Raw genomic sequence first — 17261 nt, forward strand, 5'->3', positions numbered from 1 at the left:
GAAACAATACGGTTTTAAATTCAATTGTTAATATTACGACTAATTTGTAAATATTTTGTACATATCATTAAGTAACTTTCATTGTAGTATTTCGAATATGAGTATTTAGAAAATGAGTTTATGTACATAATTGGAATATGTAAAGCAGAAAAAAAATATATGTAATAAATATTTATTACCTGTTTCTGAAAACAGGTAACGATATATTCATTAAGTTACCATCAAAATTTAGTAATATACCTCCCGTTAGTATTATATTTTCTTCCGGAAAATATTCGAATCTGCATCGAATGCATCTTGCATAACCAGAAGTAGCCTAGGCCTTGCTTTCACCAACCAAGATAGGCTCAACTAAGTCGCCGTATGATCGTGAAACGCGTAACATCGTCAGTGTTTATTTCCCGAGTCATCGTCGACTCGTGATTCGCGATGATTGTATGCCGGTTTTCGTAAATTACTAAATTTTGGGGAAACCCAGTTTGTCTGGGTCAAAATGTGGTGGTTCAAGAACTTTATAGCTTTCACCATCTTTTTTAGTTTACTACGAATATCTAGATCTCAAATAAGGGGTGAGAAAATAACTTATCTAACTTCAAATATTTATGTATTATCTATATTTGAAACGTCTATGTTTAATAAAATAAAATTATGAAAGTATAATAAAAAGAATTAATTTCAAAGTATATTACATTAAAATTACTTAAAAATCAATATATTTGCAAAAATGCGATTGCAAAATATTAAAACAAAGCTTTTCATTCTGTTGAAGAATCTATATTGAGTGCAAATATTTAACAACATGATTAACAAATGCTTAATTAAGTATTTAATTAATACTTTATAGAATTAATTAATATTTTACGAAATTCAAGTCTTTTGTTATTAACTCGATTATATATCTGAATTATTATTTAATTTCTATTAATTATTCGTTAATAAGTTTTTGTAGATTACGTTAACTAAATTGTTTTTCCTTTTTAAAAATTAGATGGTGATTCTCACGAATGTCTACGATCTTGTGCTGACAATGCACTTTCAAAAAAAGTATGCCGTTACGAATTCTTCGTTGAAGAATCACCTGCCCCGAACAGGTAAGATAGATAGAAGTCAGATAAGGTCTACGAATTTATTACGTATTTAATACATCAAAATCAATATGTATACTTTCGAAACTTTTATTTCAATCCAAGTTGAAACTACCAACAAGCTTTCGAAATTATTCTTCCACATGAGCAATTTTATATACTATATAATATAATGTAACCGTTTCTCAATCAATTAATACAAACAGAATGAATCAAATTTTCTAAAAAATTATATAAAATATAAAAGAAAACTATAAATTTTACACATGAAATCATTCTAATCTAGAAGGATGTATAACTTGTTCTCGGGCAATGCTGCAAACAAACTATAGCGCCGCTCAGGCACGATGTAGACCTAAATCAGCGAATATCCTCTTTGAAGGAGAAACCTGTCGGAATCTCGGTCAATTCGAATACACAATTTCTAGTGTAATTCAAGAACTAACGGTTCACACGGGAACTAAGTGCATCTTTTATTTTTTCAATTCCCAACTGGTTCTTACACTACCACTTACTGTCACGAACATGATACTTGTATTATAGAGAATAACGCTAGGCTAGATACATAATAACATCATAGGTATACTTTGCAATCGTTGTTAAAATTGTGTGAAAATTGTAATCGTTATTAAATTTTTTTATTATTTTTTATATTATTATTCTAATATTTCATTCTGGTCACGATACGTATTATCTAATGTTAAGTACATATGCATTCAAATTCTATTTATCTGAACTTTTTAAAGTATGAATGGGCAGAATTAATTGATATTATATACATATACCATTAATTAATTTTTCTTATATTTTTATTGTTATTTACAGTATTCGCGATTGTACAAGCAAAAACGAATCGATGATCCACGACAACGTAATATTATTGAATAGCTTTCTAAGAATCAATGGGAAAAGCCCAGGCCCACAAATAGAGGTAAACATTTTTGAACTTATTGTTATCTTTCAATTTATGTATTAGGTATATTTTATACCTCTTTAAAAGTAGTTCGAAGCTATAATATATCAAATTTGTCCATTGTTAAGATATACTTTTGGTTAATTAACAGTACAATTTCAACGCACTTAATATTTTGAATTACGAGTTCACCTTTCAATTTTCAGGTATGTCTTGGAGATACTATAGAAGTGCTTTTATACAACAGATTAGGGTCCAAGGAATTATCTTTTCATTGGCATGGTATACGGCAAAGGAATTCGGCTCATATGGATGGTGTTCCGATGGTCACACAATGTCCTATTTTGCCATTTGGGGGTTTTCGATATAAACTAAAACCGGAAAATGTTGGTACATACATTTATTATGCACACATAGGTAAGCACATCGTATTCAAACCGATGAAATATGCAAACTGATTATATGTGAATGCTAATAAAAATATTAAATAATCAAGAACGATTGATTAATCGAAAAAATATTATGTTCTACAGATGACTGCAAATTTAATACTTTTCTTCTTAAAAACTAGTTCTTATTAAAATAAGTAACGTTTGTCATAAAAATAACTAAAATCCACTATGATTGATTAATTTATCAAACGGTGTTTCATCATCGTTATCCTTCAATAGTTAAATGCATAATCTCATAAATCAGGTATAATAAAGTGATTGTAGGGGTTAAGAAAGTTAATTTTATTTAAATTGTTAAGTTAATTGTTATGTAATTTTTTAACTGTATCACTTTGATAACGTTTAAATCAATTTCAATTTTCCCGCGCTGTAGAACGGCTTCTACTCCTGCGAGGACAAGCAAAATTAAAGTAGATCAATAATCTTGAAACCGTGTACTGTAGAAGTAAGGTTACAAGTTACATGTTACGCTTACTGTTTTAAGAAAAGTAGTGCGTATTAAATACTTAAATATCAATTTTCTTGACATCTATCTTTTTAAATTTTATATGTGTTAAATAGTCAAGTGAATTATAGTAATTTTGTGGTGATAAAATACAATGTAGAATTGAATGTAGCAAGAGATAATCTTTCACGCAGGAGGCTCAGGTACATTAAGTCATTTACATAATATTCTCAATATTCTAAAAGACAATCGTAATGACATTGACTGCTTAATGCCTCCTTCACTTCAACACTGATGGACAAAAATAAATTCATTTGTGTTTTCTTTTATAGCGTCTTTTGATCTGCAGTGTACATTATTATGTCAAAAGCATTAAATAAAAGTAATTTAGTATGAACTAAACCGAACTAAAATAAAAAAAAGTGCAATCGCTTTAAATTTATTTCGTATACGAAGAAGATTAAATTTAATATAGACAAGAAATGAACTCGTCCAAATTTTGTTCTTATTAGCGCCCTGGATTATCACGTTATAGGTATATTGTTCCAATAAGAAATTTTGTCTAAAATATCAGAAATACCAATGCATGTGAAAAATATGAAATTTATAAGAAGTAATATGACATTTTTAATCGTTATTGCAAAAATAGTAGTTTCGAGGAAACATCAGCTAAAGTGAGATCAACAATCGTTTCGATTTACCTACGTTGTAATCGAACAAAACAAAATCGAGGAAGAAGATCGATAGTAAGCATTGAAAGAATAGGCGTGTCGACTTTTAAGGTTGCTTAAACAAAGAACCTCAAATTAGCTGCTATCAATCCTGTCATTTGAAATTGAATTTTTCATTATTGCGAATATCAAAAAATTGCTGTACAGTTCTAAACCAATCTTGTATTTACTTCCTATATAGTATCATGATACAAAATTAACGAATATCTCCTTAATATTAATACATTTTATTTATCTATTTCTGTAATTATTAAATTTACAATTAAAAATTATCGCACAATTTATTCACAAATATAAAATAAAATTACTGTAATGTATTTATAGAACGTGAATCCTTTCATTAATCATGGATATAACAAAAGCATTAATGACATTGAATTATTAGTTTCACAGCAGGCCGACGGCGTATACGGGTCGTTGACAGTTCGAGGACCACAAGATGACCCTAGCTTGGAAAGGATACTTCTCTTGTCATCAAGGCCGCCAACTCCTCTGTCGCGACACTCGCACCTACACCCACCTACGCCTAGTGAACTTCTCTTAAATGGCCAGGTATTGTTTTATCTAATTAGACAAGACGCTACGGTCAGAGAAAGATATATGTAATTGAGCATGAAATGTAGCCAAGATTTCCATATGCCCAGGGAACAAAACCGTTTTCGAAGATCAAAATTCTCGATACGAAATAATATGACAATAAGAACAATTTTTATACAAATATTATTTACTAGTGTTATTGCTTTTTACATTAAGATATTTTCATAGTCACTTGTCAAATGAAAAATTATGTTTTATTAGAACATGTTGAACAAACGAAAGCTATCTTTTTCTCAACATTGTAAATTTTTTTAATGATATTTGTAGTTCTCTATGAATGAATGAATGAATATTCCAGCAAAGCCAATCATTGCGCATATACCTAGCGTCTTAATTAAAAGATATTTCAAGTTTTACTTTTATTCGTTAATTCATATTAGTAAAACTTGTTGTATAATATAGATTACGTCACCGGAATGAGAACTTTCTCTCGTTGTATATTATGTTTCACAAAACTGACGTCATCATTGGCTATGTCTTCTTTTTCAGAATAACGGATCTATCTTGCAAGTCCATTATGGAAGGAAATATTTATTGCGACTTATTAATGCCAACGCGTACAATTGCCCTATACTATTATCCATCTCTGGCCATGATTTTCGCGTCTTGGCTGCCGACGGGAACCCGGTTGAACCGACGGTGGGCAGACACATCTTTTTCTTTCCAGGTATGCAGGCGATTCTCCTTGCTTATACCGTGTGTTTTGTACATTCGGCACACGTAATATATGATCGTTGTACGTACATGTCGGATATACAAAACTCTTCATCCGAGATTTTATATTTAAACCTTGCCTCTCGGTTTTCGTGTACACAATTGCGCTCAGAATTTAAGTGAAAGCGAGTAAAGGGGGCGAGAATGAATTGCAATCGATAAAGGTAGGACGAGACATAATAAAATGAAATTGAATTACAGCTCGTGGGATTAAATTATGTGAGCATTATAGATAGGTATAAGGTAGATATGTATATATAGCATAACTTGAGTATAATTGCCGAAGATGAATCGAGATGAAATATTATAACTTAAGAATGTATATGTATATTGGAAATATTTTTGAAAAACATGTAGCGTAATTCAGGTCGTTCACGACATGTGACTTAAAGCGATAAACGATGGTGAATAGTGGAAGAGTAAACGTTTGATATAGCCCTAATTGTTCTGCGTAAACTAAAGAATTTACATGCGTGATCGCACATAAGCGAAGCACGATTCTGCCTGATGATGTTCATCCTGCAAAAGACTACTACTAGCGTTTTAAAAATGGTAAATCAAAGAAAGCAAAGGAAATTACAAGCTATGCGAAAGAGGAGACGACAACGGAAAAGAAAGTGGCACGATATAAAGACGAAGAACGAACGAAGATGGAGTAGTCGAAGAAAGGGAAAGAAAGTGAAGAGAATGAAGAGAAATGATGAAGATTTATGTTCGACAAGGAAGTAAAATGACAAACGAGAAGGAAGGTAGAGGAGAAGATCGAAAGAAAGGAAAAGGAAGAAACGTAGCAGAAGACAATGGAAATGAAAAAGCTTGGCTATCGTAATTAATGGAAAAGATAGGAAAAACAAAAAAGAAAGAGAGAGAGAGAGAGAGAGAGAGAGAGAGAGAGAGAGAGAGAGTGAAGGAAATAAAGCGGTGGAAGCGACGCGGTGGAATTGAAGAAGAACGAAAAACGATGAAACGAGGCGCAAGGTCGTTTAGTAAACAAAGAGGAAGGGAACGCTCGAGGATACACGCAACGAGGCCGTAAGAAAGAAATGCGAAAGGGAAAGGGGAAAAGAAAAAGAGAGAAGGAGCAAGAAAAGGAAAGAACGAAACCGCTTGGTAGTCGCACATGCAGCGTGCAGCGGTGGCTGACTCGTTCGCGCAGACTCGGCCGTCTTCGTGTTCTCGCCGGGTTTCCGCAAAGGGAAATAAAGAAAGGAAGGCGACCAAACGCGCGCGGGTCTCGCGCAAAAATCATTAAAACGCGTGCTCGATTCGCGGCTGCGGCGTCGTTGTCGACTCATAGTCGACGATTTATTAGCGGGTACCCGCCCGCTTGCTTGTCAGCCGACCGCATCGTTTAACTTTAGTCGACATCCGTCCGTACTTTGTAAATACTTGGACGTACGAGATACATAGGATTCTTTGGAGAAAACGGTGGCCCCTGGCCTAACAAGTGCCCGCGCGTCGCCGTAATATCGTCGTGGCCACTCTATTTTCCATGTCTAGCGACGACGCGTGGAACGAGCCAGAAACGAACGACACGCGGCTCGGCATGGAGTGGACTCGCGACAAAACTCTCGAGCTACTGCGCGAGTATCAGCAGAGACGCGTTCTCTGGGATTGGAATGCTCGGGGGTATCGCGACCGAACGAAGCGAAAACGCGCGATTCAAGAGCTCGCCGAGATCCTTTGCTGCAACACCCTCGAAATCGAGAAAAAGATCACGAATCTCAAGTGTCAGTACTCGAGAGAAGTTCACAAGATACAGAACAGCCGTGACGCAGCTACCGGGCCCGACGATGTTTACGTATCCAAGTGGTTCGCCTTTAAAGCGATGCAGTTCCTGCAATTTGGCACACGTAGATACAGTAAAAGGAAGAAGGTAGGTAGTTACATAGCTATAGATCGTTCTTTATCATTGCGCGTGTATATTACAAGTACGCTGTCGCGCGAGAAATCCAGTTGTGACAGATATTTCGTTCCCACGTGTCGCATTTACCTTAACGGAATACATATACAGACGAGACTCTCTTTCTCTCTTGCTATCAAATTATTCAAGAAAGAAATACTTAGTGTACTTTTGCCCTTCTTTTCTCTCTTTTTATCACACAAAATCTGTGCTAAGCAGAATCATAAAGGCTCCCTTTCTCCAATCGTAAGGAGGCTAGTTTACGCCATATAATTGGCCAAACAATTTCGAAGAAAGACCATTGTGTTTGAATGCATTTCGTGGAAACGATCACCTCGCCTGAACGAAGCGTCGCTGCTCGGGATACACGTTTCGTCGACTCGTAGCAACGCGACGTGTCATTCTTTTTATAGCAATTTTTCGTCTCGTGACTTCGCATTTCGAATCGATCTTACTCGAAACGTGTCCGATTCTCCTGCACATTCGTGCGCTACCCGATTGCTGATAAACGATCATTCTATCCTTCTCCAATCTGGTCGTTTCCATGCTCGTTTTCTTACATTCTGTACTGTATCTGTTCCTATCCGATTCTCTCCGTCTCATTTGCTTTGCTCCGCCTGTCGCCGCCCGCCTTTGTGTTCCTCCATCACTTTCTCCCACAAAGTTCTTCCAGTCTTCGTCTTCGAGAAACCGATCCAATTATGTCGATACATTGCTGCGATTAATTTGCCAATTTTTATGCAAATTTATATTTTTATGGACACAACTAAAGAAATAGGACTTAAGTAGAGAGATGGCGTTTTATCTGTTAGAAATTCTTACAGGCATCGTACTCTCTGATATTTTATACAGTCTTCTATATTGTGTGCAATCTTTGGATTATTCTATGCTTAAATTTCACATAAATGCATAAGAATTCGCAGTCCAGCCATGATACTCGATACAGTTTTTACTATTTTTATCGTTATTATTTATCGTTATCGCTATATTTCTATCGCTTCGTAAGAAAATGTAGAGGTTACTGGTAGGTGATAGAGGATATGGTTAGGCGTATAGATACATTAAATTTCACGAGAATTTATTTTTAATTTGCAAGTTACATAGTTCGATATTATTTATTCGGAATACTTTATCGAAAAACCGGTTTGAATGTTACGATATTCCAATGATCATTACATTTGATTATTTTTATTAGTTTAAAGTATAAATATTAATCAAAGTTCAAGGAACTGGTTGCAACTTTATCGCCGAGTCTAGTCAAGATAAATAAGAAATCGATCATGAAATGTCAGTATGCGTAATAATATATATTATATCTAGGGATATATGCACGTACATATAGAGTGACAAAAAATGAGTTAGGACTTTAAGAGTTTTATTATGTCAAACGGGAAAAGTAAAGTATATTTCACCCTTTCACAACGTCGTTCTTGCTGCACTATGAACGAGGTATTTTGCATATCTTTTTCCATAACGTTTCACAGGTCATTTTCGGTCTAACCGTGATTAAAAAATTGCTTAAATTTGAGGAAAGAATTATTATCAATATGTGATTTCTTGCTTCGGTCATACAATATAGATTCGATTCATAAATCAAAAGCAAAGGAATAATTTAAATGGAAAAGCAGTTTACGTTTCTTTCTGGTATATACCGCGAACTGACGCGTGTGCTTTTTCTTAATTAAGATACGTTCGGGCATTGTTTCTCGAGCTATTTAAATATATTCCCGTGAAAGTTTTTAATACGAAGTTTCCTTGAAAGATCGAAATGTTAGATAAACGTTGAATCGTGTGAACCGAGTATAGCGGATTGAATCGCGATTCGATTTGATTGTGTTTACGCGTGCCGTGTAATTATCATAACCAGGAATGCGAGGTTTTCTCTGGACTCCGGCAATATTTTTGTAGGTAAATTAAATTAACACGAGAAGCGAGCGTGCGATGAAAATTGGCCTGTGTGGATCCCTGAAATATTGTATCGTAATCAATGATAATAATTACTAATTAAACAAAAAGAAAGTGAAACATTGTTGATAAAACGGAGAAAAACTGAATAGGAACACGAATTCTGTAATAATACGAGTACGTAGATCGTACTCTTGTTTTTTTCTGTATTACTTGTACATTTACTAACACGTTCAAAAAATAGAAATCTATGCGAAGCGGTAAAAGGTAGACTTTGCTTAGTTAGTTAAAGTTATTTTTTATTTTATATATAGTGTCCTCTGCTCGTAGTTATTATAACATACAACCTTAGTTAGCAATAAATTATGAGAAACATTATCGTAAAAGACCATGTCACATTAGAATTATGCGCATAAGTAAGTAATAAGGAATATTTGTAATGTGAGGACACTTAAGCGACTGGACCGGACTATAATTTTGTTTTTCGGACAAGAACTTTGAACGATAACTCTCCTCTATCGAATCTATGTATCAATCTGAAATCTTGCCATTTAAACGAAAGACCATATATATGTATGTAAAATAGTAGGTAGAATCACTCTTATTATAGAAACTCGAACTATATGAGCTGTTGTTTATCCCTCGACGAGTTCAGACAACACAAATCCTATACATTTCTGTTCTACGTGTTTCCTGTCACCCCTATGCCGAATGCAACTGGGTTTCACTCGCACGCGTGAACGTACGCACACGCGTGACGATAAACCGATCGCAATCGACGACGGCGATAGATATGGAAATATATTCTTCTCCCTGCAGAAAATCGAGGAGGAGACGTCCAAGCTGCAAGAGGAGTACATAGTTAGTGACATCGATCCCGAGAGCATAACGTTTATAGACTGCAACGAGGAGACGAACGGATCGGGAACTGGTTCGTTCAACGCCTCGCTAAGCGAAGACGCGGAAGAATCGTCATCCTCGAGCTTGAAGGCGATGGAATTGTATAACGGCTCGTCGCACAATCATAATAGTCCGATTTGCGATCTGGACGAGTTCGGACAGACGAAATTGGAGACTACTTCCGACGAACGAAAGAGAACGAAAGAGGAGTTCGCGAAATTCGCGGAGAGTATCGCGGTACAGCTGGCGGAGATTCCCGACTCGTATTCGAGATCTGTAGCGAAGCTGAGGATCAATCAGATCCTGTTTGAAGCGGAGATAGGCGTCTACGCACAGACACGTCGCTAACAAATGCAACTTCGTTCCGAGTTCGAAGAAACAAGTAAAAGATGATCGTAGTACGATGATGGTGAAACGTCTCCGTAGAAAGAGATTTGTACGCTGTATACGTGTTATTTTGTCATAATTAGTCGGCAAACGAGGCGATGTGTTCATATTCCGTATGGACGTTGTACGAATTCGCAACGATGGACGATAATTAACGTCGGTGTCGGAGTACCGAGATGGATCAGAGAGATTGAAAGAAGAAATGCTTTTGTGACTGAACGAGAGCGAACGAGTAACTCTATTTAGCGCGTAATTGCACCAAGTAGATGCAGATACGTGTCGTAATATTATGGGAACTATCGTGAAATAGTAGCGTGGATCGTGCTCCAAATGTACGATCGTTTTAACGACACTCCCGATTTTCACATAGGATTGTGTTAATATATTATATTTAATTCGAAGTTCGTCAGAGAAACGACAATACGAAGACTTTTAGCGTTTCTTGCTTATCAGGATCATTATTCGATTCCCATTTCTATCTTAAATTACAGATTAATTACGTTCATCGATACAAGCTACGCGAAACTTCGAATCGATGATTAAGGATAGTAACTTAAGCTAAATAGTCGGGATTTTTAACGAAACACATTGAACAATTTATTGTAATTTTAACTTTTCGTCCTTTAGATAGACAATTTTACACAATGGGGTGTAAAACTTGCGCGAACAGATTGTATAATAAGACACGAAAGTTGTAGGAATTAAGACGTAATTTACAGTTGAATTCGTAAATTAGAATGCATGTAGTTGGCAAAAAGTCGTTTGTGATATCGCTCATTATACGAAGCGAAGTTTAAGGGATTTGAACGAGACATTTAAGAAATTGTTTATACTTGATATTATATTTTTTTGTAAAAGATCTTTTCCTGGGAATTAATCGTTCAAGGCCCCAGGTGTAAACTCGAATATCTCTTTGGAAGGAAGATAAACGATCTACGTATTATTAAGATTGTTGCGCTCCGATAGTAAGAGGATTCTGTGGAATCGAAGGAATAATTGACATTATCAAGGGGTAATAAATTTGACAAAATATTAGAAAAAAGATATTTTGTAATTAAAAGCCAGAACCACGCTGTATTATAAAAGGTAAACGAAAGGAGGAATTTATTTTCCAATATTTAAATACCTTTTGCGTACGAAAAATACGTTAACAGGTACGTTATCGTTTTAGGATTCGATTCATGAAGAAGACTGTATTTCTAAAATCTATTGCTATTTTTCGCGATTGTTATTTGCTTGTTTGTTACGATGTAACTATAATACGAATCGAGTATCTTTTTAAAGTATCTTCGATCGATCAAACGTTATATATAATTGTGAAACGAAATGTTACTCATATTCGATGGAAATAACGGATATGTGATTTTAAATGTGAATATAAGTCAAAAGTCCATGACATTTGAGTCAAGTTGAACAGAATAATGATGAAATACCGGTGAACTCGCTGGAATATTTAGAAGGGAAGTTTATAAACTTACGAATAAAGATTTATTCATATTGAGCAATGAACACTTGTCCAATTTCAAGGAAAAAGTATGTAATAAAGATTTTTCTTTATACGAACAACTTTCTTATATTTTTGATACATGTTCCTAAATTCTTGAATTTTATGTAACTTTCAAATTGATCTGAAAAATTTGCCCGTTGAAAAGGAAAGTTGATTGCCAATTACAAATACCGATTTGATTGTTTGCAAAATATCTTAACGAGGAAGTATTAATTAATGCGCATGTTGTGATACAGATCATATTTTATAAAATGAGTTCCAACGAAATTATTGATTCACCTAACAGCGATATTCGTCATTTATACAATCTGTCTTATGAATGATCTAGATTATAAGAATGTATTCCATTGATAGGTATCGTTTCAGGGCTTTAAATAGTAGACGTAGCAAAGTATAGACTACAAACTATTTTTTATCGAAAGCAATCCCTCCGTAAAATTGAAAATAAGTCGTTTTAGATTACTTTATTAATTTTCGTTTAAGAGACAAACTGTATTGTATTTCATATCATATCAATTAAATCCTTTGTCAGTAGGTAGGTATAAAGAAAACATTAGATAGTAATGATTGTACACAAGATTCAACAGTCTCCGGTGTATGTCTTTATATAACTCGTTCATCCTTGTTCCTGATTCTACGATAGTTTTATATTTTTATATTATTGTGATCGTTTTTAGAAGCTTTACTGACAACCGTTAAATTTTAAAATACATAGTGGAAACTAATATTCACACGATCAAACATCCTTTTTTTTTTTTTATAAGTTTGTATTCTCATTCCTATTAAACAAAATTTGGTTCTAAGATCATTATCAGAGGAATATTATTTCTTCCGATCGAACCTCTTTCTCATATCCTAAAAATTTCTTCGTGGTAAATAATCTCGAATCAATTTTGTTCATATTACCATATCGATAATTTGAATAATAATTGATCGCCAATCTTTTAAATAGATCCGTTCCCATATAATTTAAGTGAACATTTCATGGATAAAGATATATCATGATCCTGAAAGTGAAAATTGACAAAATCACAGTGTAATTGTTGTAAAATTGACGATCAGTAGAGACAGAAATATAATATAAAAATAAAAATGATAAAACTGTAATTTGCTATTATTTTTAATGTCTAATCGTAGATAAATCGAATAGGTATTAGTAACATTTAATAATAATAAAAGTAACATTTTATTAGTCGTTACTTTAATGTATATAAATATTTTTCAGTAGTCGTAAACTCAATTTTTTCGCGTTTCAAGTTTCTATCAGATATTAATCTTAATGATGCTCAATCATGAATTCCGAAGAAATACAGTGTCTTTCTGTGCAAAAGAAGAAAGTACATAGGCGAGAATGTAGAATAAGTTACATAGGGATCTAAAAGTTAAACTACACGATCGTTGCCTTGATATCCCATAACTTTTCTTCCGATAAATAGCGATTATAGCGTATTAATATTAGTGCATCAATAGCACAGTGCAAAAAATTCCTTGTAAAAAGACATAACACTAAAGTTATCTATTTATCTGTCTAGAAAAATCTTGGGAAGAATCAAAGTGATCATTGAAAAGTTAATGTTGTACTACACGCGTGATTTTATTCTCGTGATTCATATTTTTTTCACATATTATTTTATTGCGAATGAAAACAATTGATCATTAAAAGTAAATATTTTATGTATTTATTCCAAAATATTGTTGGATATCCATGTAATATAAACGCTATTAAAAACAGATTTGAGAAATGAAATTTTCAAACGTATAAACAATTTCCTCGGTAAAAATAGAAACTCGGAGGATAGTAAGTACATATTTATATACATATGTGTAGTAATTGCAGTTTTGTGCTGATTACGAAAAATTAATTCGAACTGAGATTAAAAAAGTTTGCTGGGAGTTATAGGCATATCTACATGCATATACTCAGCAGCAATGAAACTTAAATTCTTCCTGTATTACGATATACATATCCCCATATTATTTCTTATAGTTTATATAGCTATGCTTTTTTATATTATAGCAAAACGCCTACACTTTACTTTGTATACTTTTATTCAATAAAATAACTAGGATACCTGTTTCAGATATGCAATTACTCTTTCCATAAATTCAATACCATAAAGTTAGAATATCAGCTTTTAATAGAAAAGTGGATATTTCTAGATGTCACCAACGAAATTTGTATAATATTAAGGAATAGGATAATCTTATCATTTTCTTTTTTATTTTTTTTTTTTTTATAGATTCTCTACTATACGAATTTAATTTTAGGTGAGAGATTTGACATAATTCTCGAAGCAAATCAACCTCCTGGGAAATACCTCGTTGATATAAAGGGCCATCGGGACTGTCAAAACCTTCATCAGGAAGCTTTCATCCTTTATGATGATATAAAACCGCAGTCCGCTATAATCAAAGACGAAAAACTATTGAAAATCAATGACCATGCAATTACGAACAAGGGCCACGATTGTCATGAAATATCAAGGAATTTCATTTGTGGTTTGGATTTAAAAGGATCGAGAGGGATCGAGATTAACTCAGACGAAATTATTTATGTTCCATTCGACGTGAATGCTTTTTCCTATTTCACGGATGAAATGTCCGACTACAGATATAATTTTTACGGATGCCCTTTCTATCCATCAGATCTAAGTAAGGACATGAAGAGTTTGTTAATATTAAAACTATCAGTCTGTAATGCCTGCCTAAATGTATTATACTATGCGTAAATGACCATAATTAATTTTTTTACATTTTACCAAAAGTACCTGCATAATTTTAGCAATTGCAAAATCAAACATTTGGAAGTTGTTACTTGGGCTGATTTGATAGTTGTAAGCGTCAGAACTGTTATTTCTAATTACTATTTTGTTTGTTCAATATTATTCGATATAATTTTCACTTACTTATAAATATAAAATACATACGCGAAAGATATGCCACATTACATTTATTCGCGATAGTTTCTTAATGGATCGTAATTTTTATTTTCTTAAATCTTTCTTCTTTTTTATACTTCTCGACTTTCTACATCCATAAATGCAAATTTCAGGTGTGAGCAAAGAAGGAGCAAGGGTTGCACAAATTAATCGTATATCGTTTAAATATCCCATGTCTCCGTTATTGTCTCAACCGGAAAATATACCAGAGGAATCGATTTGCTCTTTGGAAACGCGTTCAGAAGAGTGTGCTGACACACCATTGTTTTGTGAATGTATCCACGTGATCGAAGTTCCACCTAGAAAAAATATCGATATTATTTTAATAGATGAAGGTAATTTTAATCTACTTTACATTATGATTTATTATTTTATATTTAAGATAATTCTTTATTCAGGTTCTGGCGGAAATGTCTCCCATACGTTTCACGTACATGGCTATAACGCGAGTGTCCTAGGAAAAAGTAGTTTCGAACGAGCAATTACCAAAGAAGAAATTATCCTGTTGGATCGTAACAAACAGTTAGATCGCAATTTTTTAAATCCACCTCAGAAGGACAGTTTCGTTGTACCAAATAAAGGATACGTTATTCTTCGTCTTTTTACCGATAATTTAGGTAGAAACCATTATATTTGCAATCTTTAGCGAAATCTCTTAAGAAAAGAATAATTTCATTTGTGAGAATGTTTTAATAAAATTATGACATGAATTCATTTACCATTTGCAGGATATTGGATGTGGGAAGCAAGAAGCACGGCAATATCATCAGGAATATCTGGACCTGTTATGCAATTTTTGTTAAAGGTAGGAAATCGTGAAAGCTTCTTACCCGTTCCTTTGGACTTCCCTACCTGTGGAAGTAATAAACATCCGGACATGGTATTCGAAACCAACTAATTTAGTGTATAAACTGTAATTTATTATATTACCATATATTTATTTTATATCCTGCTACTTAATTCAAGTCAATTAATCATATTAATTTAACGTTGTACCATGAATAATCTTTATTTACATAAAAAAAGAGAATCTTTTAAAAGATAAATATTTTTCTAAAAAAGCAATTTGTGACTTATATTGTGAAGAATAGAAACGAATAAAATAGTAGATTCTAGAATGCAATTGAGGAACCAATTAAGTTTGAGGAAACTTATAAGTTATACAAATCTTTTAAAGTGTCCACCGCTGGTCTCCAGTTGTTGCATACCGGGAAACCGCGTGGCACCGGTGGAAGATCACTTTTATCCCCTACGTGAATGACCGGTTCCATTCCGGTTATGTGATGCCAAATAAAGTGGCAATGAAGTAACCACCATCCTATAAAATAGTACTTTTATCTTCATCCGAAGTATTTTAATAAATTTATAATGTTGTAGATGTGATTCAAATGAATTTAATTAGCATCAATGAAATATTTACGATAAATGATTCTAGACATTTAGAAGAAGAAGAAGAAAGTCTAATTTTCTCGAAAAAGAAGTACAGCTATATGGAGAAAATGCTATTTTGGAAGTAATTAAATATTTTACCAGGATTATTCGCCTTGAAACGTATAATTGCATATCCTCCATTTATCAGTTTAATAGTGTCTTTACCAGGTGGATTTGAATATTCCCCATTTTTAAGACGTTGCATGTGTTGGTCTATTACTGCTTCTATATCTGATCTCGAAATATTTCTACCACCAAAATCCCCCATACTAAATACTCTAAATTCATAACCGTGCAAGTGGAACGGATGATATAGGCCAGGCAGGGGCACTGTAATATAATTTGTTATTTAACGTTATATAACGTATATATGTTATATAACGGTATTCTTTTCGTAATGAAACAAGATCAGCCTATTAAATAGGTCAACATTCTTTTATCTTGTACTAAAGATAAATACTAGATACCTTCGTCGTATATTACTAGCTCCACGATATTATTCAGTTGTGCATTGATAACGTCAGAACATGTGCAAGGTTCGGTGCAATCGTTCTGTACGTTTTCCTTACATATTGTTTGGCGAGAACTACGTTGCGGGAGCAGAGGCGCCGATGGTTCCACGTGCGAGATATTAAACGTAGCAGCAATCTCGGAACCTGCAGCTGGACCTAAAACGAAACAAAATGTTTTACGAAAACAAGATATATAACAATAAATAAATAACACATAAATGAAATATAACAATAAAACGAAAAAAATTGTATTTCTTTAATTGGATGCAAATAAGCAGATTTTTTATATTTATGACGCACAAGAAATAATTTGCTATAATTAGAAAATGAGTAAGATGACTTATACATATATAGGCACTTATTTATTATGAGAGAATCATTAAAAGAAACTTACTAAAGTAGCGAGGGTACTTGTTTGACCTAAATAATTTCTTGTCCCCATCCTGATTGTAAACGAAGAACCAAAAGGGTAATATGTGCCTCTCATCCGGTTCAACTTTCAAGAGATCAGGATCGATGTCGAAGGCTTCCACTTGGTTCACACAAACGGCACTTTGTGTGTTATTTGTATTGCACTCCGTTCCATTAAGCGAATTATACGTCTAAAAAATGTGAAAGAATCACATGTTACAGTTGTTAGATACATCTAAATACAATTTACATATAACGCCAAAATTTTAATCTGAGAAATTTGTAAACACATTTGTACAAATCTAAATTTAACGTGGGTGTCTGATGACTATCGTGGTTATTATATGTATGATCTAAATGTAAAATATTTCTCACTATACATATATGTATATTAATACGTACGGTCCTTGTGTCGTATAGAATTCAATG

The 17261-nt window shown here is 33.6% G+C and overlaps 2 protein-coding genes across 3 annotated transcripts; one reads left to right on the forward strand and one right to left on the reverse strand.

Annotated features, from left to right (window-relative positions):
* The first annotated feature begins 34 nt into the window (after nucleotides 1-34).
* LOC117206108 (laccase-3-like) lies at nucleotides 35-15406 on the forward strand. Of its 2 annotated transcripts, XM_033445117.1 has the most exons (12): nucleotides 35-569; nucleotides 989-1091; nucleotides 1911-2016; nucleotides 2205-2415; nucleotides 4012-4178; nucleotides 4713-4892; nucleotides 6442-6813; nucleotides 9565-9985; nucleotides 13808-14191; nucleotides 14592-14813; nucleotides 14877-15095; nucleotides 15207-15406. In XM_033445117.1, the coding sequence occupies exons 1-12, from the start codon at nucleotides 494-496 to the stop codon at nucleotides 15374-15376; spliced, it is 2631 nt and encodes an 876-aa protein (XP_033301008.1). In that variant the 5' UTR covers nucleotides 35-493; the 3' UTR covers nucleotides 15377-15406. The 2 variants fall into 2 exon arrangements, with proteins under 2 accessions (XP_033301008.1, XP_033301007.1); XM_033445116.1 differs by lacking the exons at nucleotides 6442-6813; nucleotides 9565-9985 and having other exon boundaries at nucleotides 4713-4890.
* LOC117206112 (putative laccase-19) lies at nucleotides 15289-16257 on the reverse strand. Its single transcript, XM_033445124.1, has 2 exons — nucleotides 16009-16257; nucleotides 15289-15796 (listed from the first exon to the last, which is right to left on the reverse strand). The coding sequence occupies exons 1-2, from the start codon at nucleotides 16175-16177 to the stop codon at nucleotides 15630-15632; spliced, it is 336 nt and encodes a 111-aa protein (XP_033301015.1). The 5' UTR covers nucleotides 16178-16257; the 3' UTR covers nucleotides 15289-15629.
* Nucleotides 16258-17261: the final 1004 nt, after the last annotated feature.

Source organism: Bombus bifarius, unplaced genomic scaffold (genome assembly GCF_011952205.1).
Source record: "Bombus bifarius isolate JDL3187 unplaced genomic scaffold, Bbif_JDL3187 scf7180000007996, whole genome shotgun sequence".
NCBI lineage: Eukaryota > Metazoa > Arthropoda > Insecta > Hymenoptera > Apidae > Bombus > Bombus bifarius.